The 25239-nt window shown below is 41.3% G+C and overlaps 1 protein-coding gene across 2 annotated transcripts in view; it reads left to right on the top strand.

Annotated features, from left to right (window-relative positions):
• Window positions 1–393: 393 nt before the first annotated feature.
• The window catches only part of slc18a2 (solute carrier family 18 member 2), a 52404-nt gene continuing 27558 nt past the window's right edge, over window positions 394–25239 (top strand). For both annotated transcript variants that reach the window (XM_034100234.2, XM_034100236.2), the window contains exon 1: window positions 394–719. In XM_034100234.2, coding sequence (XP_033956125.1) covers window positions 587–719 — 133 coding nt within the window. In that variant the 5' untranslated portion in view covers window positions 394–586. The remainder of the gene's footprint in view (window positions 720–25239) is intronic.

Here is a 25239-nt window from a genome sequence, read left to right as displayed (position 1 = left end):
TGTTGGGGAAAACTCTTCAAACATATTTTAATATGCATACCCTCACCCCTTGGTGTGTTTTTTTATATTTGAATCGTAAATCATAATTTTACTTTCATTATTTTAAACTTTGGGGGAAGATCCCTGAGTTTTGACCAGAGTATTTCATTCATTATTACATTGTTGTTGTTGTTGTGGGACTGTTACCACGCTATTACATATTTTTACATGTAAATAGTCATTGTAACGGATCGCAGTTTCATAGCCACCCTCCTGACCCTGGTGGTCATGAAGCCCAGTGTTTCCGGTCTGCTGATCAGCCTGTGTCCTCGTGCTGCTGGTTTGAGTGTTCGAAGGCAGGTTTGACGGGGACCCGCATACAAAGGAAGAGTGACGTCAGCAGCGGGGGGGCACTTAGCAGTCTCTCTCTCTCTCTCCTCCTGCAGCTGGCTGTTCATCTCAGGTGAGACTCCACTCTGCAGCTCTCTCACATCCACAGCTCTCACTTTGACATCGGGAAGGATTTTTGAAGTTACCCACCCATCACTGTCTCTCCAGGAAGACTTGACATCCGTTCTGTTGCCTTGCTCTTTTCGGGACTAACACCATGTGGAGATTAGATGCGGTTCGGCAGTTTAATTTGCTCAGCTGGCTCAGAGAGGAGAGAAGATCGAGGAAACTGAGCCTCTTCATCGTGTTCGTCGCTCTGCTGCTGGACAACATGCTGCTGACTGTAGTCGGTAGGTGCGCTCCTGTTTTCTCACCTGTGAAATCCCTGCGCAGTTTGATTATTTTGCAACAGGTAGCCCAGTTTACAAAGTCTGTTCAAAGATGCTTAATTTATTTTCGGATTGTTTGGCCCCAGTCTGGAGAGGAGCGCGTAAACGGTGCCAAGTGCGCACCGGATTCTAAGCGTGCCACATGTAGAAACCATGTAATGGTCAGTTTGAAATGTCTGAAATAAAGTGCAAATTGCAGGTCAGCAAAATATAATATGGATGATGATTTATTTTGAATATGTTTTACATCTTTTAATTATAATCAACGCGCTTGCACGCCCTCCATTTAAAGACTGTAAGATTTGAGCTCAGTCTAACCTCTCCATCTGAGGCTCAGATGCAGAACCCGATAGCCTTCTGTAACTAAAGTAAACTGTGCAAGAGCAGCTGAAAAATACTTTTGATAAGGTAAACCTTAGGTAGTTATCATGATCATTTGCAGCAAAATGTGATGCTCATTCTTTATCTTTTTCAAAACTCACCGTCTCCAAAATGAGAAAGGGAATTGTGTCCCCTCCAAGCTAACAGCATATAAAACCCTGGACTGTTGCAACCTGCTCAGCTGTGACTCTGCCTCCCTGCCGAAGTGCCTTTGGGCAACGGCAACCCCAATCTGTGCCATCATGGGTGTGTGAGTGTGTTTGGATGAGCAATATGCATGTATGGTAGCCTTTCCCCGTGTAGGAAAGTGTGTGTGCGGGTCTGCTGCACTTGCACGGATCGGCCAGGTCACCGTGTATGTGTGTGTGTGTGTGTGTGTGTGTGTGTGTGTGTGTGTGTGTGTGTGTGTGTGTGTGTGTGTGTGTGTGTGTGTGTGTGTGTGTGTGTGTGTGTGTGTGTGTGTGTGTGTGTGTGTGTGTGTGTGTGTGTGTGTGTGTGTGTGTGTGTGTGTGTGTGTGTGTGTGTGTGTGTGTGTGTGTGTGTGTGTGTGTGTGTGTGTGTGTGTGTGTGTGTGTGTGTGTGTGTGTGTGTGTGTGTGTGTGTGTTACCTAACATCCATCATGCATCTTCTGGTTAAATACTGAAAAAATCAACCTGATCTCACCAGAATGCGTGACTCCACCACGACTCCTTAACACCACAATGCGTGGTGGACTCACGAACTTTGTTACATTTGCGTGTCGGTACCACGCAAACAAGCCCAATGTAAAGTGAATGAGGCTCCTTTGTCGTGGTGCACACACGCATTTCTACAACGTCCAGCAGTGAGCTTTTATTCTATAAAACGTTTTTAAAATCTACTTTATAGCTTGTAGTAACTCGCGGGAGGCTTCTTTTATTTTATTTGTATTCATAATCATTTGTATTTTTCGTCAGAATGTATTATGGTGCATTAGTTACGAATTGTTGTTCTCAAAAAACAGTGCATTGTGTGGAAGACAACTGTGATTTTTAGTTAGTTTTTAAGGAAGGCCAGAGCTTCAGCTGTGTCCAATAGATTGTTCCCTTCAGTTAACGTTTGTTAAAAGAACATTATATTCCGATTTGATCATGTCCCCTTTATTGTATTACGGAGAGCAATGTGAGCGTCCATTCCCATTGGATAATGCATAATTTTACACCCGGAAGTAAGTATTCTCTTTACTGTCGATTGATTTTACAGTGATACACTACTCATCAACTCAAACACACCAGATTATCCTTGTTGATTACACAACATTGATTGGTTTAAATTGTGTACAATGCTTTTGTAATTTTCCCCTTCGATTCGGAGAAACAAATATTTGTTCAGTTTAGGATGGCCGAAGACACTACACTACCCAGAATCCTCAGCTACTGTTCCGCTTTGCCTCAAGCTCTGTGATTGGTTGACCTCCGCATTCCATATGAAAAAAACGTTTCGTAAAAGAGAAAATCATACTTTATTCAGCAGTGCTTGCTTTACTCTTTGAAAGTCATCACATGAATGCATTGTAATAAATGGTTTGGCTGCATTCAATATTACACATCTGTCGTAGTTCTTTATTTATCTACAGAGATCGGGCTCAGAATAGACCGGAAACTATTCTTTTACCGTTCTGTTTTAATTTCACAATAAAGTTAGTAGTAATATTTTGTTTTGATATTATTGTTTTTTATTAACTACTAGACCGCTGGGTCATGTTAAGACCATCTTTTCTGTGTTGCTGTGGGGTTTTTCCATCGCTTTCGTGTTACAAATATCAAAACAATAACAAAAGATATCCGTCGTAAACTAAACCAGAAACAGCAGTATATTTTATTTTGTTAACATTGTAACCTTGACATCTTTTTAACCCGCACCTCCTACTGGTTAAAGCACGTTATTACACGTTTAGACTAATTGTAATGCAGGAAGATTGTGTTGCTTTTTAATGACTGTTTTAAAATGCCTTTTTCTTAATGTCTTTCATTTTTGTAAAGCACTTTTGAATGTGTTATATTTGATGAAAACATTTAAATATTAAGAGTACATACAAAATAGTGGGAAAGTAGAAGGTCAATGATATAAATATAGAATAGAAAATATCAAGAAGATACTGTAAATAATATATACAATAAAACAGTTGAGTGCCTGATAGGAGGAGGTGCAAAACAGACAAACTAATAAGGCTTTATTTAAACATTAAAGAATACTTTAGGTTAAGGTCTTCTTTTAAATAAGAAAAAAGCTTTGGGGGTATCTATCTACAGGTAAATATTAAGCCTGACAAAGTACTTAACGTCTAATGTATTGCATGGCTTGTTTTGGAACTTGACAATCAACTTTCCTGCAATGTTAACTATGTTGAAGCACTTATTTTAACTGATATTATACATATTAAGAATAAAGAGTAATTAATATACTTTATAGAGATCTGCAGATACATGTTTAGTCTTCTCAAGCACCAACTATCAAATATCTCTCCTGATTGTTGGCACTTGAAAATCACCTTCCCTGAATTTGACTCAGGTGTAACTAAAGTCTGATTTAAGGGTTGTTTATGTTTCACATCATTAATCAGAATCTGCAAAGTAACTAAAATAAATGTAGTGGAGTAAAAATACCAGGTTAACCTTAAAGAAAGCCCTCAGGATTATCAAAGACCCCCATCACCTCAGCCACAAAGTGTTCTGTCTGCTGCCGTCTGGCACAACAGCCGCATTCTAGGAGAGGATGTGGCTGCTGTGGAGGACTACAAGTACCTGGGAGTGCACTTATGGTGCATTTTCACTGCAGCGGGTAGCTCGCTTTAAGCGTGCCGAGCCGTGCGGGGCCCGTTTTTGGTTGCGTTTCCACTTGGCCTAGTACCGGCTAGCGGGTCCTAATTCCAACCCAGTCTCATGGCATTTCGTGTTCACCAACACGATTTTTAATCTATTGATTCATGTTCACCAACACGATTTTTAATCTATTGATTCGTGTTCACCAACACGATTTTCCCTTTTTTTTCGTGTGGCAGAGCACGATTTTGATGTATTTCTACTGGTAATGTGTTTCGTGCCTGCAGCACGTCTTTTTCTCCGGTCGGGTCGTGGAAGACCGGAAGCTGTGTGGTTCATAAAAACATGTTCTTACTCAATATCAAGCCACAATTCTTGCTTTTATTTTTAAATCGTATAATTTCGGACTTTTGTTGCCGTCTGTGAGGAAATTAAATGGGGCTCAGAGCCTCAGGATACTGAAATCTGTATTTTTGAAATCTTTTTTTCCTTCTAATTTGTTATTCTTTTCAAAATAACACACTGTTATTTAGTCACCAATAACACACAATTATCCTTGCTTTTATTTATTGATTTAATTCCATAATCTCGCGCTTTTTTGGCGTCCGTCAGGAACTGAATTTCAAAATAGAAATAACCGGAAACAGACGTAGGCCTACAAGGGACATTTCGAGCATCATTGCGATTGTCAACATTTCTGAGTTTAGGATGGCCGAAGACACTACACTACCCATAATCCCCAGCTATCGTTTAGGACTACAGTCCCCGTGATTAATCTTCAAACTCTGGGATTGGATGTTGGAGTGGCAGTGCGCCAAGGTTACACCGAGCGTCAAACAGCTGTTTGAAATGGAACGAAACCACGCCAGACTATCCAAAACTGGAATCGAACGCCCCCCCAGAACTACACATGCTGGCTATTGTGTTTCGCAAAATGTTCTATGGGACATCTCTACTGAACGTTTTCGTTTTTCCCACAATTAGAAGTTGCCAGTATTAAACACATTGGTGTTATCAAATGTAAAACATATAATTAATAAATGGGTGAAAATCGCTTGTGTCCATAATGCGCAGCATTAATATATACCCACATGTCTATCGTGTCTACTCCACGACAATTCAGAGGTTAACCTGGTATTTTTACTCCACTACACTTATTTGAGTTACTTTGCAGATTCTGATTAATGATGTGAAATATAAACAACCCTTAAATCAGACTTTAGTTACAGTAAAATGCAGGTAAGGTGATTGTCAAGTGCCAACAATCAGGAGAGATATTTGATAGTTGGTGCTTGAGAAGACTAAACATTTATCTTTAATTGACATGAATGGACACAAGTAATAAAGTATATTCATTACTCGTTATTCTCTACTAATAGTTAATTAAAGACTGTATATTATGGCTATTTTGCACATCCCTTTCAAGATTTCAAGATTTTCAAAGGTTTATTGACATAATCATATACACAACTACGGTGTATGCAATGAATGAAAATCTTAGGTCACAGGTTCCTCAATAGTGCATTACAAGACATCTATCAATATGTGTGTACCTCCACCACTCCACCGTCGTATTCTGCACATTTCTTTTACTATCTACATACATAAGAGTATAATTCATATGTATAATATCAGTTACAATAGGTGCTTCAACATAGTTAACATTGCAGGAAAGCAATTTTGTTAAGTACTTTGTCAGGCTTAATATTTATCTGTAGATAGATACCCCCAAAGTTGTTTTCTTATTTAAAAGAAGACCTTAATCTAAAGTATTATTTAATGTTTAAATAAAGGTTAATTCGTTTTTCTCTTTTGCACATCCTCCTATTAATATCTTTGTACATCCTGCACTAAACTGTTTTATTGTAGAGATCACTTATAGTATCTTCTTGATTTTTTATATTCTATATTTCTATCACAGACCTTCTACTTTCCCTCTATGAAAGTATGTACTCTTAATATTTTTTTTATCAAATATAACACATAAAAACAATAATTCAATAACGTGCTTTAACCACTAGGCGGTGCACACAAGGTACACACAGCCATAATAACGTTGTATTATTAGTGTAGGACACTTATGTATGTACAACATCTGAAGATGTGTAGTTTTATTCATGCTTTCACATAATTTTACAGCATATCGCTATACTATTTCAGACTCAGTATTTACATTCTTATATTCAAAGAAAATCAGTAATATCTTTCCTTTTATATCAGCTGTGCACCGTTATGATGTAAATATAACCTATCTATGAATTAGATCAAATGTAAAAGTCAGCCGAATTAGTGTTGATACTGCAAGGAGACGTATTGTGTGTAGAGAAATTGAAGATGTTGTTTAATTGTTGATATACGTTTCTGCACCATTTTAGATGCGGATTTTGTTAAACTAATACGTTTGCGCTGTGGAACAACACTATACTTTGACGGGGAAGGGGGTAGCAATAAAGATAACACCATTAAACAGTTACACAACATAACAGAAATAATATCGATAGCAGCGTCCCTAGCAACCACCTTGGTAACAATGAAAACGTTGAATGGACACAATTTCTTGAAGTAATCTTCGTAATAACTGGCAAACTAAAGATCATGTACATCCACTGCACACATAATCTGAAATAGCAACTCATATTTCTCGCATCAAATGACATCAAAGGGAATTTTAATGGCCAAACTAACCTTAAAATAGGCATTTTCCACCGAGAATAAAACGAATGTCGGCCATGTTTTTTTTTCTGCAGGGAGAAAGATCACGTGACATAGACGCCAGCCATTGGAATGAATGGTGAAAAAAAACGTAGGCATTTTACAATTTCAGAGGCGTTTTCGTAGAAATACTACGTCCTACGTTGTGGACCAACGTAGTTATTACACGTTTTTTTATGAGACTGGGTTGGATATATTTATGATCCACGGCGAGTATTCAGTTTCGGCGGCATTTCTTAATAGAATAAAAGCTCACTGCTGGACGTTGTAGAAATGCGTGTGTGCACCACGACAAAGCAGCCTGTAAATGTAACAAAGTTCGTGACTCCACCACGCATGCGGTGTTAAGGAGTCGTGGTGGAGTCACGCATTCTGGTGAGATCAGGTTGCGTGTGTGTGTGTGTGTGTGTGTGTGTGTGTGTGTGTGTGTGTGTGTGTGTGTGTGTGTGTGTGTGTGTGTGTGTGTGTGTGTGTGTGTGTGTGTGTGTGTGTGTGTGTGTGTGTGTGTGTGTGTGTGTGTGTGTGTGTGTGTGTGTGTGTGTGTGTGTGTGTGTGTGTGTGTGTGTGTGTGTGTGTGTGTGTGTACAGAAGTATTTACTACAGACACTTGTCAATCAACAAACACCTTTTCATGTCCACTTAAAATGTCCACTTAATTCCAAAAGTAAATATCCAGAGGTGGTTGGTCCACTGTGTAATGTGTACACTGTGGTGACCACTGTATAATGTCATAATTCAATCTAGGAACTACAGGCTGGTATGGTTCCGCACGGACAAATGAGTGGGTACCTCCTGTGTATATACTGTGTCCTCCTCCTTTTCTCTCTCTCTTGGCTACTCGGACTGCAAGCCAGCAACATGTCCTTTTCTGCTCCGCAATAAAGTTCACTTTTGCACCTCCATTGGACCGCCTCCGACTCCTTATCTCTCGGCACTACAACACCATTGTTCCACAAAGTCTCATAGCTCATGGCTGCTGCTATGATACATCATGTTCAGCACCTCCAAAAATCTGCTTTAAAATGATTTTAAAATAAAGAATTCAGTTAATACAAATTAAGAACATAGCACTATCAGGCCACTAACTACTGACCGTGTGAAATGCTGTCAGAATGAGTGGAGGGAGACAGAACTGCATCATAAATGTGTCTTTGGCTCAAGAGCTGCACCGATAATGTCTGACAAGATCAACAAACATTTCTAAAGTTCATCCAGGTGTGAGAAAATGTGTCCTAGCAGGATGTGTGAGCAAACTGTATAAACATGGACTTATATCATATGTAAACTTGCTAATGAAAGGTTAGGCTCTAGGCCTAGGGTCTGCATTACACTCCCTGTGGTGACCAGGATTTAGATTGAGTTGTTTATGTTCTTGCTTGTTTTAATGAGCTTTGTGTATGCATTTCATTTGTTCATTTTAAATTCACTTCAATGTATGAGTCTGCGTTGTAAAACTATCAACGATTAGTGACCTGCAATTTAAATATGGAATAGTAGCAAAATAACCCTGCATTGTTGAATCTCATCTTTCTGTAGCATTGTAAGCTATGATATGTTATTATTATTATTATTGCTGTTTGTTGCATCGAAAGCATTAGCATCTGCTAAACATCCTTTGAGCATATGTATTTAAAAGGAAGAAAACACACAAGTAGCCGCTTTGAAATACCTTTAATGAATTCCTAATTTATCTTTGTATGTCCAACATTTTTTATTGATTATTCCTTTAAAACATAGTTTTATATTTTTTAATAATTGGTCCCCTGTAAGGCCCCGGTTGTTATTTTACAACATTACTTTAAGTAATCCTTAAAAAGTCAGTAAATGTTTTGTTTTTTTAAAGATTACATTTACATATTCAAAGATCCTTTTGTTCAGCGTCACAATGCTATTGGGTAGTAAATGTGTGTATAGGTCCTGCTCTCTGGCCACACACTCACACAACTTCCGAATCTTCAAACGAGCAACATCTCTTTGTTTTATTGGACTGGATTTGTCAGATTCAAGTAAGTAAAATGCGTCAAATATATATGTTTATTACAATGTCTAGAACATGTACATATTTAGTTGTTGTGGAATACATTCATCACATTTGATTTTGAGCAGCTTATGTCTTTGTTGCAATATTACAAACCTGGATCAGTGTGGTAGTCAAAAAGGAATGTGTCCCTGTCATGGACATTGCCCTTCTTATATGTTCACACATGGAAATAAAAGACTAATATAAATATAATGTATTTGATAATTCACTATAACTAACTTCTAAATGTGTCCTCTGTTAAGATTTTGAATTAAGACCAGAATTGAATACAGTTATACATTATTTCTGATAAAAGTATGTGAAATTATATCTGTAGCAATATTTTAAACTCTACTTATATCTTATCAGTTAATTAGTTACAAAAATACATTTAACTATTTTCTGGTTCTGGCAGAAACAGTTCTTTCTGAAATGTTTCGGGACACTTGGATGTGTCCCTTTTAGTATGATAATTAACCTGTTATCATTAGCCGGACAGCATTGTGTGACATGTTGCATTGGTTTACCTGCATGTATTCCTTTTATTATGATAATAGGCTAAGCCAGGTAGTATTGTGTGACTCAAGTGTACGATGTAAATAGGATTCAGATGCTTGTTGCATCTGGACACCTGGGTGGTGCATGCATTCCTTTTAGTATGATGTCTAAGCCAGACAGAATGAACACTTGTTCCACCACCACCCTATAATAATAATAATTCCTTATATTTATTATAGCGCTTTTCCAGATGCTCAAAGCGCTTTACATTACACATATCATACATGCAATGGTCACCACTGTGGACAATTCCACAATTGGTGAAGTGTCTTGACCAAGGACACAACGGCTTTACAGACGCAGCAGCGGGTTTCACCCCTTGATCTGATGATCATTGCACAGTGCACTGCGCCACGCCATCCATCTTCACGCCTTGAAGTCATCGAGGCGCTTTTACAAGTACACATTGGTATCATACATGTACTGTGGACAATACCCACAGGAGCAAATCCGGGTGAAGTGTCAGTGGCAGTGGTGGCAGGAGCGGGTTTCGAACTGGAGTTCCCCAGCACTCCCCCTTGATCTGGTGATCAGATGCACAGACCACAGCGCCACCCGTCCCACTATCTATTCCTTCAGGTAATCTGTTACAATAATAAGCATATGTATTATTGATACATATATTTTAATTACTTTTTCCATTTCAGAATGCCACCAGCAAAGAGAGGTCCTCGCTTCAGTGTGCAGGATGTGATTGCTGCCATCCCAAAAGGAGAAAGAGATTTTGAGATGGAATCAGAGGACAGTGACACTGCTATGAGTGAAGAAGAGGCAGATGAAGATGCCTGTGGACAAAGAAAACCAACAACCCAATGACCGCCCAGTCAGTGATTATGTGGACATCGAGCCCCAACCAAATAACCACACCAAGCCCTGTAACAGGTATCGCTGGCTGAAAAAATATTTCATCCAACTGTAACCTTGAAGACGAGAAGAGCTTGAAGAAAAAAGGGAGAAGCTTTGACATCAGAGTGGAGGCGAAGCACAACATCTGTGCTGTCAAATGGTATGACAGCAGAGCGGTCACACTTGTCTCATCCTCTGCTGGACCACAGCCTGTGCAGAACATTCAACGCTGGGACAAAGCCAACAAAAAGCTACGTAGAAGTTGAGAGGCCTTCCATTGTGGGTACTTACAACAAGTACATTGGAGGTGTGGATTTGTTGGACTCGTTTACGGCCAAATACAAGTTTCCCATGAAATCCCGATGCTGGTACGTGTACATCTTCTGGCACACCATCATCCTTGCTGTGATCAACGCCTGGCTCCTCAAGCAGGACTGCAGAGCTCTAAAGATGGAGCTGGAGATCCTGAACAGGAGACAACTTCAGACAGATCTAGCATCCTCTCGCATTCTGGTAAGAATGCATTTCTGCTATTTGCCGTTTGTAATATTTAAAAATATTTCACTGTAATGTTTTTGACTTGTTTCCTAATGTATTTTTGACATGTATCTAAATTGATTCTGTTCTAATCAGGTGAACACAACTCCTCTGAAAACACCCAAGAGAGGACGACCATCTTCAGGCAACGGGAGACCACCAAGCGGGGCCCATCCAAGAGATACAACCTCCACTGGATGTACGCAAGGACCTAATGGCACATTCTCCAGGGAAGACAAAGAGAAGATGCTGCAGACACTGCAGTAAAGGCAGGGGCGGCGGGTACTGTAGGCTAGGGAAGGCTAAGCCCTCCCAAATATTTTTTTTTGTCACTGCATCCTGGTAAACATTTAAATAAAATGTTTGTGTCTTTGACATTAGTGTTGCTATGCAGCCACCTCACGGAGTGGAAGCGTCTGCGCAGGCATGTTTGTGTCAAGCGGCTTGTGATCGTGATGTGATCAAGCCCCTCTGTGGCCAGATCACATCACGATCCGACAGCGAAGCCTCGAAAATAGATATGCGGACATTTTTCAAGGAAAACATTAAAGGTCCCAGGTCATGCTTTTCCGGTTATTACCCGTCCCCTTGTGTGTTATGTAGCTTTTTCTGCATGTAAACGGTCTGCAAAGTCACTGTTATGACCGGCCCGTTGGCCACAATAGAAAAACCAGGAGAGACGCTCAAAGTTTCCAATAATCTCGGCACTTTATTCGGCAACACCAAAAACAGCAGAGGGTGGACGAGGGGAAAGGATCACGGTGAGTCCCTCCGCAGCAGGCTTGGAGAGAGAAATGACGGGGCTGTGACTCCGGGCAGCTGGGCTTAAGTAGCACCTCCGGCCAGGTGTCCCCGATCACGCTGATTGGCCTTTTCAGCTCCACCCCATCGCAGGACCTGCAACATTCACACACACTCACAGGCCCCAGGCTCTGGGGCCGTCACAGTCACAAACCCTCAAAGTACACCCTGTAGCGAGTAAAACTCTAACACAGAAAATACCTGTCTATGCTGCCCCAGAACGCCTCGTTGGACACCTCTTTTTCCATGTTTTACTTCTTGGGTATAATGACGTATTTCGGGTATAGTGACGTAACATAACTGATTTGGATCAGCGGAGCCGTTACGTTACGTCCGCGGAGCCGTTACGTTTGGCCCAATCCATGGACTTCCTCACACCCACACACACACACACACACACACTCAGCGGGACGTTGCGAGGCTCGCTGCAGCGAGACACCGCAGAACTTAGCCTGGGCACACACACAAACTCCCAGCCAGGCTGCGGGTGGGTTTCGCTGTGTCTCGCTGTCTCGCAGACGGCCACTGGGCTCACAGGGAGGGGGGGGGGGGGGGCAGGAGCTCCAACAAGCCGTTTAGGACAGAGAGTGAATACACATACTTTACAGAGATGCTGTGAGAAACCAATGTGAGTTTGGAACATTGCACAATATAAATGTATTCTAGTAGAGCTCAACAATGGAATCATGATCAGTAGAAATGGCTATGTCATGGGACCTTTAATACAACCGGTAGTCAGATAAGGTAATATCTAGTAAGCCGGGCAGTGTGGGAGTCAAGCCGGGAGTTTTTAGTTTGTTAAGCATGGTTACTAGTGATGTGTCAGTCGCGAAGAGCAAAGAGCCGGCTCTTTTAAGTGAACGACGGGAGCCGGCCCGCGAACGAGCCATTTTTTTTTAAGTTAAGTAATACAAGACAAAATTATATGATGATCTCCGCGCTACAGCTGCTCCGTGCATGCATGCAGTGACATGGATTAGAGACTGTTGGATGCTGCTGTTTTGAGCATTGCAATATATTTATTTTTATTATGTTTTTTATGATTAGAGGCGGTTGGATGCTGCCGTTTTGAGCATTGTAATATATTTATTTTCACTATGTTATTTATTTATGATTATCCTTAGGCTCAGCAAAGATTTGATGTCAGCTGCTGCTGTCTTTTTTTCTATAGTTAATACTGAACTAGAGCCCTGCTGTTTTGTCAGGGCCTTTGCCCTGAAGTGCAAGACACCACAGCATTTCACAAAATGCTACAGCATTTCACAAAACACTACAGCATTTCACATTGGACGGAAAGGGTATTGTTTGTGATTGGACAGAGCCTGCCAGAGAAGCACTGCTGTGATTGGTTGTTTTTGCTGCCAGTCAAGAAATGACGCTTCGTGATTAGTCAACACCCGACAGCGAAATATGTCCCAACCGGTCCCTCCCAACACATCAGCCGTTAGCACTAGTGCTGCGTACCTGGACTCACATTCAGGTTCAGGTCCGGACTCAAGTCCAGAGGTTCAGGTTCAGGTCCGGACTTATAAGTCCGGACCTGAACCCATGGCTTGTGTCAAATTGTGTGAGTAACTAAAGTGAACTTATTGTGAGCTAATTATCAATTGAAAATTAACTCATAATCAACTCAAATTCAAACTCGTCGGTTTATTGTGCTCCCTTCCAACTTGTGTCCACATTTCAATACAAAGTACAAATGTGCCACTTAGTCTACAAATGACTTATGACAGCAACTACAGTGAACTACTACAAAGTTCAAACATTTATTTCATTTACCAAACTAAAGTAACCAAACAGTCCCTGAGCTGACTGAGCCTAAATCCCTAAAACGTTGCTGAAAGGTAGAGTGTAGAGTAGACTATACATATTACACTGTTACACACCTACTATACAGTATAGGCTACACTGTAGTGACTGACTGTACAGTCAGAGTGTACTGTACTGTCTGTGCACCATGTATTTTCTACAACTCTACATGTGTACATTATACAGTACATACTACATACATAGTGATGTACATACATACTGTTAGAAATTAAAATCAATGTTGATATGGCGTAATGTTGAATTAAATACACTAATTTTAATTAGTTTTATTCTGAAAAAACCGGAAGTTCACACTATTAACTTAATACTTTTATTCTGAAAATTATTCACTTCCGGTTAGCATTAGCATGTGGCGAAATGCTACGTTTTCAAACCGTGAATCGAAGGTGAAAGGACATGTGATGTTGTACACTGAGCACTCATTTATTGACGTTGAATAACGTGTATCAGGGAATGTTTAAATAACCACAGACACCAGAATATACGTAAGTGCTAGTTTTTTTGCGAGTACAAGTACCGGTTCCCGACGTTCCGGTTTTAACCGGACTTGAACCGAAACTTTTTACAAGTCCAGTACCGGTTCGGCGTACCGGTACGCAGCACTAGTTAGCACACACTCAGAGCTCACAGCTCCTCATATCTGTTCAGAACAACCTGATCTCACCAGAATGCGTGACTCCACCACGACTCCTTAACACCACAATGCGTGGTGGAGTCACGAACTTTGTTACATTTGCGTGTCGGCACCACGCAAACAACCCCAATGTAAAGTGAATGAGGCTCCTTTGTCGTGGTGCACACACGCATTTCTACAACGTCCCGCAGTGAGCTTTTATTCTATACAACGTTTTTTAAATCTACTTTATAGCGTGTAGTAACTCACGGGAGGCTTCTTTTATTTTATTTGTATTCATAATTATTTTTATTTTTCGTCAGAATGTAAAAATTACATTAGTTACGAATTTGTGTTCTCAAAAAACAGTGCATTGTGTGTAATGCAACTGTGATTTTTATTACATTAGTTTGTTTTTAAGGAAGGCCAGAGCTTCAGCTGTGTCAAATAGATTGTTCCCTTTAGTTAACGTTATTTAAAAGATAATTATCATGTCTTGTATTACGAGCGTCCATTCCCATTGGATAACGGAGAATTTTACACCCGGAAGTAAGTAGCCTATTCTCCTTACTGTCGATTGATTTTACAGTGATATCTGCACTACTCATCGACTAAAAAACACCAAATTGTCCTTGTTAATTACACAACATTGATTGGTTTGAATTGTGTACAATACTTTTGTATTTTCCCCCTTCGATTCGGAGAAACAAATGTTTTTTCTGAGTTTTTGGACAGCAGAAGACACTACACTACCCAGAATCCTCAGCTATCGTTTGGGACTACACCATGAACCCCGTGATCAGCCCTCAAGCTCTTTGATTGGTTGACCTCCAACTGCATTCCATATGAAAAAAAACGTTTCGTAAAAGAGAAAATCATACTTTATTCAGCAGTGCTTGCTTTACTCTTTGATAGTCATCACATGAATGCATTGTAATAAATGGTTTGGCTGCATTAAATATTACACATCTGTCTTAGTTCTTTATTTATCTACAGAGATCGGGCATCAGCATAGACTGGAAACTATTCTTTTACCGTTCTGTTTTAATTTCACAATAAAGTTAGTAGTAATATTTTGTTTTGATATTATTGTTTTTTATTAACTACTAGACGACTGGGTCATGTTAAGACCATCTTTTTTTGGTTGCTATGGATTTTTTCCATCGCTTTTTATCAAAACAATAACAAAATAATATTCGTCGTAAACTAAACCGGAAACAGCAGTATATTTTATTTTGTTAACACTGTAAACTTGACAGCCTTTTAACCTATGCTTTTAACCCAAACCACCTACTGGTTAAAGCACGTTATTACACGTTTAGAGTAATTGCAATGCAGGAAGATTGTGTTGCTTTTTAATGACTGTTTAAAATGCCTTTTTCTTAATGTCTTTCATTTTTGTAACGCACTTTTGAATGTGTTATATTTTATGAAAACATTCAAATATTAAGAGTACATACAAAATAGTGGGAAAGTAGAAGGTCAATTATATAAATATAGAATAGAAAATATCAAGAAGATACTCAAATGATATCTAGAGTAAAACAGTTTAGTGCCTGATAGGAGGATGTGCTAACTAATAAGGCTTTATTTAAAGAAATGTGCAGAATACGACAGTGTAATGGTGGAAGTATACACACATTGATAGATGTCTTGTAATGCACTGTTGATGAACCTGTGACCTAAGTTTGTCATTCATTGCATAACTACGCTATTGTGTATATGATATGTCAATAAACCTTAGAAAATCTTGAAATCTTGAAAGGGATGTGCAAAATAGCAATTATATACAGTCTTTAATGAACTATTAGAGAATAACGAGTAATGAATATGCTTTAAACGGATCTGCAGATAAATATTTAGTCTTCTCAAGCACCAACTATCAAATATCTCGCCTGATTGTTGGCACTTGACAATCGCCTTCACTGAATTTCATTCAGGTGTAACTAAAGTCTGATTTAAGGCTTGTTTATATTTCACATCATTAATCCAAATCTGTAAAGTAACTAAAATAAATGTAGTGGAGTAAAAATACCAGGTTAACCTTAAAGAAAGCCCTCAGGATTATAAAAGACCACCACCATCACCCCAGCCACAAACGGTTCTGTCTGCTGCAGTCTGGCAGGCGGTACCACAGCATTCGGACTAAAACCACCAGACACAGAGACAGCTTCATCCCACAGGCCAGAAGACTATTAAACACCTGAACTTAGAAATAACATTCATCTGGCTGCTACTTAGAAATTATTTATCTAATATATCATATTCCAATCACTTGTATATAGACTCTTATTGCACTATTGCACTATTTTTTCTGTGTATCTGTTTTATTGCGTAGCACTGTTGGAGGAGCCTGTGACCTAAGGGGGGGAGGGGGGTAGGACACGTTCGATTCCTGTTTTGAATAGTGTGCCGTCGATGGGTTTCATTCCTTTTGGACGCTCTGTGTGTAAACGTCGCGCATCCAATCACAGAGGTTGAGGACTGATCACGGGGTTTGTCAAGCTAAGCACATGGTGTAGTTCCAAACGATAGCTGAGGATTCTGGGTAGTGTAGTGTCTTCGGCTATCCTAAAACGGCGAAAAAATATTTGTTTCTCCGAATCGAAGGGGGAAAATACAAAAGCATTGCACACAATTCAAACCAATCAATGTTGTGTAATTAACAAGGACAATTTGGTGTTTTTTAGTCGATGAGTAGTTCAGATATCACTGTAAAATCAATCGACAGTAAGGAGAATAGGCTACTTACTTCCGGGTGTAAAATTCTCCGTTATCCAATGGGAATGGACGCTCGTAATACAATACAGAGGACATGATCATTATCTTTTAAATAACGTTAACTGAAGGGAACAATCTATTTGACACAGCTGAAGCTCTGGCCTTCCTTAAAAACTAACTAATTTAATAAAAATCACAGTTGCATTACACACAATGCACTGTTTTTTGAGAATACAAATTCGTAACTAATGTAATTTTACATTCTGACGAAAAATAAAAATGATTATGAATACAAATAAAATAAAAGAAGCCTCCCGTGAGTTACTACAAGCTATATAGTAGATTTTAAAAACGTTGTATAGAATAAAAGCTCACTGCGGGACGTTGTAGAAATGCGTGTGTGCACCACGACAAAGGAGCCTCATTCACTTTACATTGGGGTTGTTTGCGTGGTGCCGACACGCAAATGTAACAAAGTTCGTGACTCCACCACGCATTGTGGTGTTAAGGAGTCGTGGTGGAGTCACGCATTCTGGTGAGATCAGGTTGGTTCAGAAACTGGACAAAAGTTAAACATGTACAAACCACAGACTGTCTATGTCATGGTGAATACAGTCGCTGCTTTATTTATGTCTGTATGACGTTGTTGTGAGTGTGGACGGAGCAGCTACAGGTTAGTTTAGCCTGATGGATCCGTTTCCATTCAGAAAACACGCATTTTAAAAGCTTTTCGCCTGCCGTCTTGTCTGCAGACTTGTCAAAGCGTTAATTCATGGTTTTTACTAACTGTTATCAGTATGTAGTTACTTCGGCACCACTTTGAAACATGTATTACAATTCAATCACGTTCAAACATGTTCATTTTGTTGTAGTTGGTATCTCCCATAGGATTTACATGGAGATACTTCCCGCCCCCTCTCCAGCGCCTCTTGTTTGAATGACAGGACCAAACACAGCTGACAGCCGCGGTGAAACTCGAGCGATTAGAGCGATGCGAATATTGGGTAGTCTACCATAGTATTTACATGGAGATAAGCCCCTTAAAAACCATGAGTTAATAAAGCATTAATTCTGTGTTTACTCCTGTCATTCAAACAAGACGCTGGAGAGGGGGCGGGGCGTATCTCCATGTAAATCCTATCGGAATCGGATCGATCAGGCTAAACTAACCTGTAGCTGCTCCGTCCACACTCACAACAACGTCATACAGACATAAATAAAGCAGCGACTGTATTCGCCATGACATAGACAGTCTGTGGTTTGTACATGTTTAACTTTTGTCCAGTTTCTGAACAGATATGAGGAGCTGTGAGCTCTGAGTGTGTGCTAACAGCTAACGGCTGATGTGTTGGGCTAATCACCAAGCGTCATTTCTTGACTGGCAGCAAAAACAACCAATCACAGCAGTGCTTGTCTGGCTGGCTCTGTCCAATCATAAACAAGAAGTGTTCTCCCTAAGGAATACCCTTTCCGTCCAATGTGAAATGCTGTGGTGTTTTCTGAAATGCTGTGGTGTCTTGCACTTCAGGGCCACAGTACTTTTCTTTAAATATAATGTTGCTATCTGTTTTGTGTAGCGTGGTTCTTCAAGCAAGTCAGTGCATTCATTGGGTGGTATCAGAGAGCTAAAAGGGTCTGTAAATGCAATGAAAACATTTGGCCACAGCAAATCATTTATATTAAACATGTAATTTTTACTTTTGAATACTTCAGTACAAAGGATGTATAGAATAATTTAAGTGATATATGTGTACACATAAATCATTCATTAGTCAAAACAGGGCTACATTTGATTTAATTATAAAAGGTATAATATGTGGTAAACTGAAGAGGCAACTCGCACCTCCGGCGGAGCTTTTCGGGCATTCCTGTGGAGGTTGGGGACATTGAACCAGAGTGGTCGGTGTTCAAAGCCTCTATTGCCGAAGCCGCGGTGGGGAGCTGTGGTCTCAAGGTCTTAGGTGCCTCAAGGGGCGGTAACCCTCGAACGTCCTGGTGGACACCGGTGGTCAGGGAAGCCGTCCGACTGAAGAAGGAGGCCTTCAGGGATTTGTTATCCCGGGGGACTCCCGAGGCAGTTGCAAGGTACCGACAGGCCCGAAGGGCCGCAGCCTCATCCGTGGCCGAGGCAAAGCAGAGGGTGTGGGAGAAGTTCGGAGAAGACATGGAGAAGGACTTTCGGGCGGCACCAAAGTTGTTCTGGAAAACTGTCCGACACCTCAGGAGGGGGAAGCAGGGAACCATCCAAGCTGTGTACAGTAAGGATGGGACGTTGTTGACCTCAACTGATGGAGTGTTAGGGCGTTGGAAGGAACACTTTGAGGAACTCCTGAACCCGACAACTCCGCCCTCTATGTTAGAGGCAGAGCTGGAGTATGACGGGGGATCAACACCAATCTCCCGGGGGGAGGTCACTGAGGTCGTCAAACAACTCTACAGTGGCAAAGCCCCGGGGGTGGATGAGATCCGCCCGGAAATGCTGAAGGCTCTGGGTGTTGAGGGACTGTCATGGTTGACACGTCTCATCAACGTTGCGTGGAAGTCGGAAACAGTACCGAAGGAGTGGCAGACCGGGGTGGTGGTTCCCCTTTTTAAAAAGGGGGATCAGAGGGTGTGTGCCAATTACAGAGGCATCACACTACTCAGCCTCCCCGGGAAAGTTTACTCTAAGGTACTCGAAAGGAGGGTCAGGCCGATTGTCGAACCTCAGATTGAGGAGGAACAATGCGGATTCCATCCTGGTCGTGGAACGACGGATCAGCTTTTTACTCTCGCAAGGATCCTGGAGGGGGCTTGGGAGTACGCTTATCCGGTCTACATGTGTTTTGTAGACTTGGAGAAGGCGTATGACCGAGTTCCCAGGGAGTTTGTGGGAGGTGCTGCGGGAGTATGGGGTGAGGGGGTCTCTACTCAGGGCCATCCAATCTCTGTATCCCAAAGCGAGAGCTGTGTCCGGGTCCTCGGCAGTACGTCGGACCCATTTCCGGTGAGGGTTGGCCTCCGCCAGGGCTGCGCTTTGTCACCAATCCTGTTTGTAATATACATGGTTCGGATTTCGAGGCGTAGTCGTGGGGGAGGGGGTCTGCAGTTCGGTGGACTAAGGATTGCACCACTGCTTTTTGCAGATGATGTGGTTCTAATGGCTTCATCAGTCTGCGACCGTCAGCACTCACTGGATCGGTTTGCAACCGAGTGTGAAGCGGCTGGGATGAGGATCAGCACCTCCAAATCTGAGGCCATGGTTCTCAGCAGGAAACCGATGGACTGTCCACTCCAAGTAGGGAATGAATCCTTACCCCAAGTGAAGGAGTTCAAGTATCTCGGGGTCTTGTTCTCGAGTGAGGGAACAATGGAGCGTGAGATGGGCCGGAGAATCGGAGCAGCGGGAGCGGTACTGCAGTCGCGGTACTGCAGTCGCTTTACCGCACCGTTGTGACGAAAAGGGAGCTGAGCCAGAAGGCAAAGCTCTCTGTCTACCGGGCCATTTTCGTTCCTACCCTCACCTATGGTCATGAAGGATGGGTCATGACCGAAAGAACGAGATCGCGGATACAAGCGGCCGAGATGGGTTTCCTCCGCCGGGTGGCTGGTGTTTCCCTTAGAGATAAGGTGAGAAGTTCGGTCATCAGGGAGGGACTCGGAGTTGAGCCGCTCCTCCTTCGCGTCGAAAGAAGCCAGTTGAGGTGGTTCGGGCACCTAGTTAGGATGCCACCTGGGCGCCTCCCTAGGGAGGTGTTCCAGGCACGTCCAGCTGGGAAGAGACCAAGGGGTAGACCTAGGACCAGGTGGAGGGATTATATCTCTTCGCTGGCCTGGGAGCGCCTTGGGATCCCCCAGTCAGAGCTAGTTGATGTCGCCAGGGAAAAGAAAGTTTGGGGCTCTCTGCTGGAACTGCTACCCCCGCGAGACCGACCACGGATAAGCGGGAGAAGATGGATGGATGGACTGAAGAGCCGTTTGGGAGCCAAATGATCCGGCTCACCAAGAAGAGCCGGAAATCCCAACACTAATGGTTACTACACAGGCTGCCGAAGGTGATGTCAATGACGTCGCGTATAGAGCTACGTCGATGCTTGTGTAATAAGGAAGTAGGCGTGGTTAAATCTAAACTGGGTTGGAAAAATGATAGACGCAGGAGGCGGGCAGCGTCAGGTTGAAAAAGTTGTTTCGCCTTCCCAAACCTGAGCCTCACGCGCCCGCCTCCGGCGTCTATCGTTTTTACCGTAAAGGGTAAACAAACACGCAATGCAGCAAGTGTGACGTCCGTCTGTGCTTTTCCGACGACAGGAACTGTTTTTGGGACTACCATTGTATTACTATTTAATAAATGACTATTCATAAAAAATATGACTGATGTGTGATTATTATTCATGCTACTGATATAGGGCTAAGTAAGCAATAAATCCTGCAAATTAACCCTTAGTTGTTCAATATATTTATTCAGACAATGTGAGTAGAAATACAGAAATTCTGCTCCCACCTAATCCCAACGTTGCAATACCACAACATTTCCCTAAAAACTTACCAAAACGTAGAAAATGTGAAAACTCTTTCATATCTGCACCAGAGGCTCCCTACAACAACATCTGAAAGGTAAACAAAACGTGCTAATGTTTATCTATATTTGGGCTTTACAGAGTTAAGGTTATTTAAAGGTATGAATGGGCTGGGCTCTAAAGTCTGTGAACAGCATCAACAGTTGTTTCACTAAAGAAAAAATGTTGTCCGTTGTGTTACATATTCTCGGCATTCTACTAAGTCTTTGCTTAGTCACAGTCTTTATAATACATCATATCTCTGTCGTACACACCTCAAACCATTTGCAACTAGAACACAGCTTTGTGAAAGAACCATCCCTGTCTACAGGAACAACTCTTAAGAAACAATCCTGAAGAAAGCAGATCACTCTGCTAGTATCACAAAGACCATGGGACTTAAATCCGAATTGTTTTAAAATGATAGAATGTGTTGATAAAACATAACCTGTAGGCAGATAATGACATGTGTTTGTTAAGGCAGCGTTTAAAACCTAACCCAAATTGCACAATCATTACACTATTAAAAATCATAATAATAATAATCACGTCTAATGTAGCATAGTAAATTATTTGGACATTGTATAGATAGACAGTATACCATGAATTGTTCCTTACCATATTTGTATATACACACATATATATATATATATAACACTAAATGTTGAATAATATATAGATGTGTGTATTCAGTTAAAAAGACTGCCACATCAAACATTTGTTTAAAGCAGGGGTGGGGAATCTCCGGCCTCCGGGCCGTATACGACCCGCGAGACCATTTGATACGGCCCTCGAGGTAATTTATAAATACACGCAAAAAAGGAAGAAATGAAAGAAATCTAGACCGCAAAAGAATTAAACAAGCGAGTGTCTGTTTTTCCTTGCTAAAGTCAGGGTCATAGAACACAACACGAGCCTAACGTGTCATCACGTGGGCTGCTCCGGCACTTCAGATAAGGAGCCGTACACATGCCGCAGTTTTTGCGTGGCTGTGTCTTTAGTTGAAAGCCTAGTGGCGATCTGTTCATCTGTCATACAGTCAATAACTTTGTTGTTATTAGCATCTGGTTAGCTAGCTATGCTAACGAATATGAGAAGCTTTTTCTACAACCAGTGAGGTAAAGGCACATCTTTATATGATCATTATAGTTATAAAAAAATAAGAGAATAAAGTAAACGGGTATAAAATACTATATGACAGTAAACAAAAGTTGTTATCAATAAACAAGAATACAGTTTGAAAGGGAAGTGATTTGTAAAATATCCATAAAGAAAAATAAAATATGCTTCCAATTCTGTTTCATATGGATGTTGAGAGATGGATCCATAGATCTCTTCATGTTGCTCTCAAAGTGCACCAGATTGATGCTTTTAACTTCAACATTTAAAAAAAAATCTTCCTGGGGGAGCATGCCCACGGACCCCCCTAGAGGAGGTTAGGTCCCCCCCCCCCCCCTTAAATCATGTTCACATGGTTAGGACACTAAATACATTACATTACATTACATGTCATTTGTTAGACGCTTTAATCCAAAGCGACTAACATACATTCAGTGCTGTGGACAATCCCCACAGGAGCACTTTGGTGTGATGTGTCTCAGGGACACAACGAGATGCTGACTGCAGCGGGACTCAAACTTACCCTGATTCGAAGTCCTTTGCATTGAATTTGCACACATATTGTGTCCATATCTTTCTGTTTTGGTGGTCATGCCACAACCGTGCACGTGCATGCGTGAGTCATGGTAAAATATCTGGATTAAGAGGTTGCTTTTTCTTTGCACAGCATGAAAGAAAGGCCAAATGAATGGGCTGTGATTTTATTTTTTTTAAGCAGAGGTCAATAATTTGTACGGCCCTCGGAGGATGTTGAAAAAATTTAAATGGCCCTTGAGAGGAAAAAGGTTCCCCACCCCTGGTTTAAAGGATGCAGTGTTGATACCATCCACATCCTCCTCAGCTGTCTTCAGGCAAAAAGCGTGTCAACGCCATTCCAGGTGAAGCAACACCACATTACATTTCGAGGGGTCAGAACCAGTAAGTGACATTTTGGTCAAAAATGAGTTCTATATATCAAATAAAAGCTCTCGATGAGCTCTTTCTACTGCCAAAAGGGTGCATGTGAATTCAAAACCAATCCAGAGTTATTCATCAAAAACCAAAAGCAATAACACAGAACACACTGAACTATTTGGGGCCAAAAGGACGTAAGTGCACTTACGCCCTTTTGGCCCTGAGAAATGTATTATGGGTAAAGCCTTTGGATAGCACTTGAGTCAAAATGGCTGACACCATATGTAAGCAAGCCAGGTCAACCATGAGAAGAAAGCTTTTCACTGCTGAAGAAGTGTTACCATAGGCGGCGCGTGAGGCTCAGGTTTGGGAAGGCTAAATCACTTTTTTTACCTGATGCTGCCCGCCTCCGGCGTCTATAGAAAAGAGATCAACTCAGTGAAAGCACCGCCTGCTGACCAATCAGAGCTCAGTGTGCGGAGTTTAAATCTATAAAGTGATATTACAGGATAAAGGAAATACAGTTTAAACTGCTGTGTGCAGAGAAGACGCCGACGTGTCGCACTTGTCATTCATATCACATTCAATCAGATCATCGATCATATAATATCATAGCCTATATTATCTCCTTATCTGAGTCAGCTGAGCCGGATCTGGCCGTGCAACACTCACAATGTCACATACTGTATGCAGAAGTATTATTTTAAGCAACACATTAGGTTGACGAAACACTCAACTCAAATGTAAGTAAAGTCAGATCCACTCGTGTCTTAGATGGGGCAGTGATATCATAAAACTGTTACGCTTTCAAACACTCGGTAGTTTATTTATTTTGTAACCAGTTGTTCTGTATTCACCTTGCAGGTGGCTTGTATCCTGGATTATTATGTTTAAGTCATGGATGACTAATATTAGAAAAATATTAACTTTAAAGTTCATATTTGTCTAATATTAGTTTACTTTTCATTAATGAAGTATGACGCTGCGCTGTCAGTACACTTGTCCCTGTTTGTGATTGGTCAAATGTTGCTAACCCCACCCCTTTCACATGAACGCGCTCTCAGCGGGTGAGAGAAGCCCTGGCTACTTGATTTACCGACTTGATATTAACCAGCGTCGAGATCTCGTTTGTTAGGGTTAGTTTAGATAACTCAAACATATCCAGGGTTTGAACTGGCTTCGTAGTACAGGGCACAGGTGGCTGCATAGCAGTGCTAATGTCAAAGACACAAACATTATACATTATATTTGTATTTTACCAGGATGCAGTGACACAAATATTTGGGAAGGCTTAGCCTTCCCTAGCCTACAGCACCCGCCGCCCCTGAGTGTTACTAAGCTTATTTCAAGATGCAGAAGAGCTTGATGAAGAGAAAGAAATAATCCAGGATTCAAAGTCAATGCTGAGTGACAAAGGAAACTTAGTTTCTACAGATCCATCTTCAACAGAGAATTCAACTCATCAGAGATCAGCACGCATGTTCCAGTATCTGTCAACTCTTTCAGGTACTGAGCATGTGGTGCTATACTGTGATACATGTGGTGGGCAGAACAGGAACGCAGGTTTTAGTGCCATGTGTCTCCATGCAGTCAACACCTTGCCCATCTCCATTATTGACCATACATTCATGGAGTCTGATCAGAGCAAGATGGAATGTGACAGTGTTCATGCAGCCATTGATACCGACAGAAAAAAAGGGCCTGTGTACAGTTCGGAGGGGTACTACACTGTTGTGAGGATGGCAAGGAGGAACAGGCCATAGAAGGTGATTGAGCTTGGGCACAGTGACTTTCTGGATTTCAAGTCCTTCTCACAACACGCTGCTCGATTATGGCAAAAATCATAATCACAATTATTTTGGTCAATATTGATATCACGATTATTAAATACGATTATTCATTGATTTTGAAAACATATTGAACTTAAAAAAAAAATAATAATAATTTGAACAGTATCTTTTTAACAGTTGATTACCCGGAACTTTAAGTATAACTCAACTGCAAAGTATTCAGCTGAAGCCACATCTTTTTTAAATTCCCCACGGCATTTGTCATATAGGGCAGGCAGTGCAGATCTGGTGAAATGATGCCGAGATGGCATGGCGTAACGCTTGTCCATAGTGTTAGCCACTA

The sequence above is a fragment of the Pseudochaenichthys georgianus genome, chromosome 15 (genome assembly GCF_902827115.2).
Source record: "Pseudochaenichthys georgianus chromosome 15, fPseGeo1.2, whole genome shotgun sequence".
Lineage (NCBI taxonomy): Eukaryota > Metazoa > Chordata > Actinopteri > Perciformes > Channichthyidae > Pseudochaenichthys > Pseudochaenichthys georgianus.
Note: the sequence above shows the minus strand (reverse complement) of the source record. Positions and strands in the feature narration are given on the sequence as shown.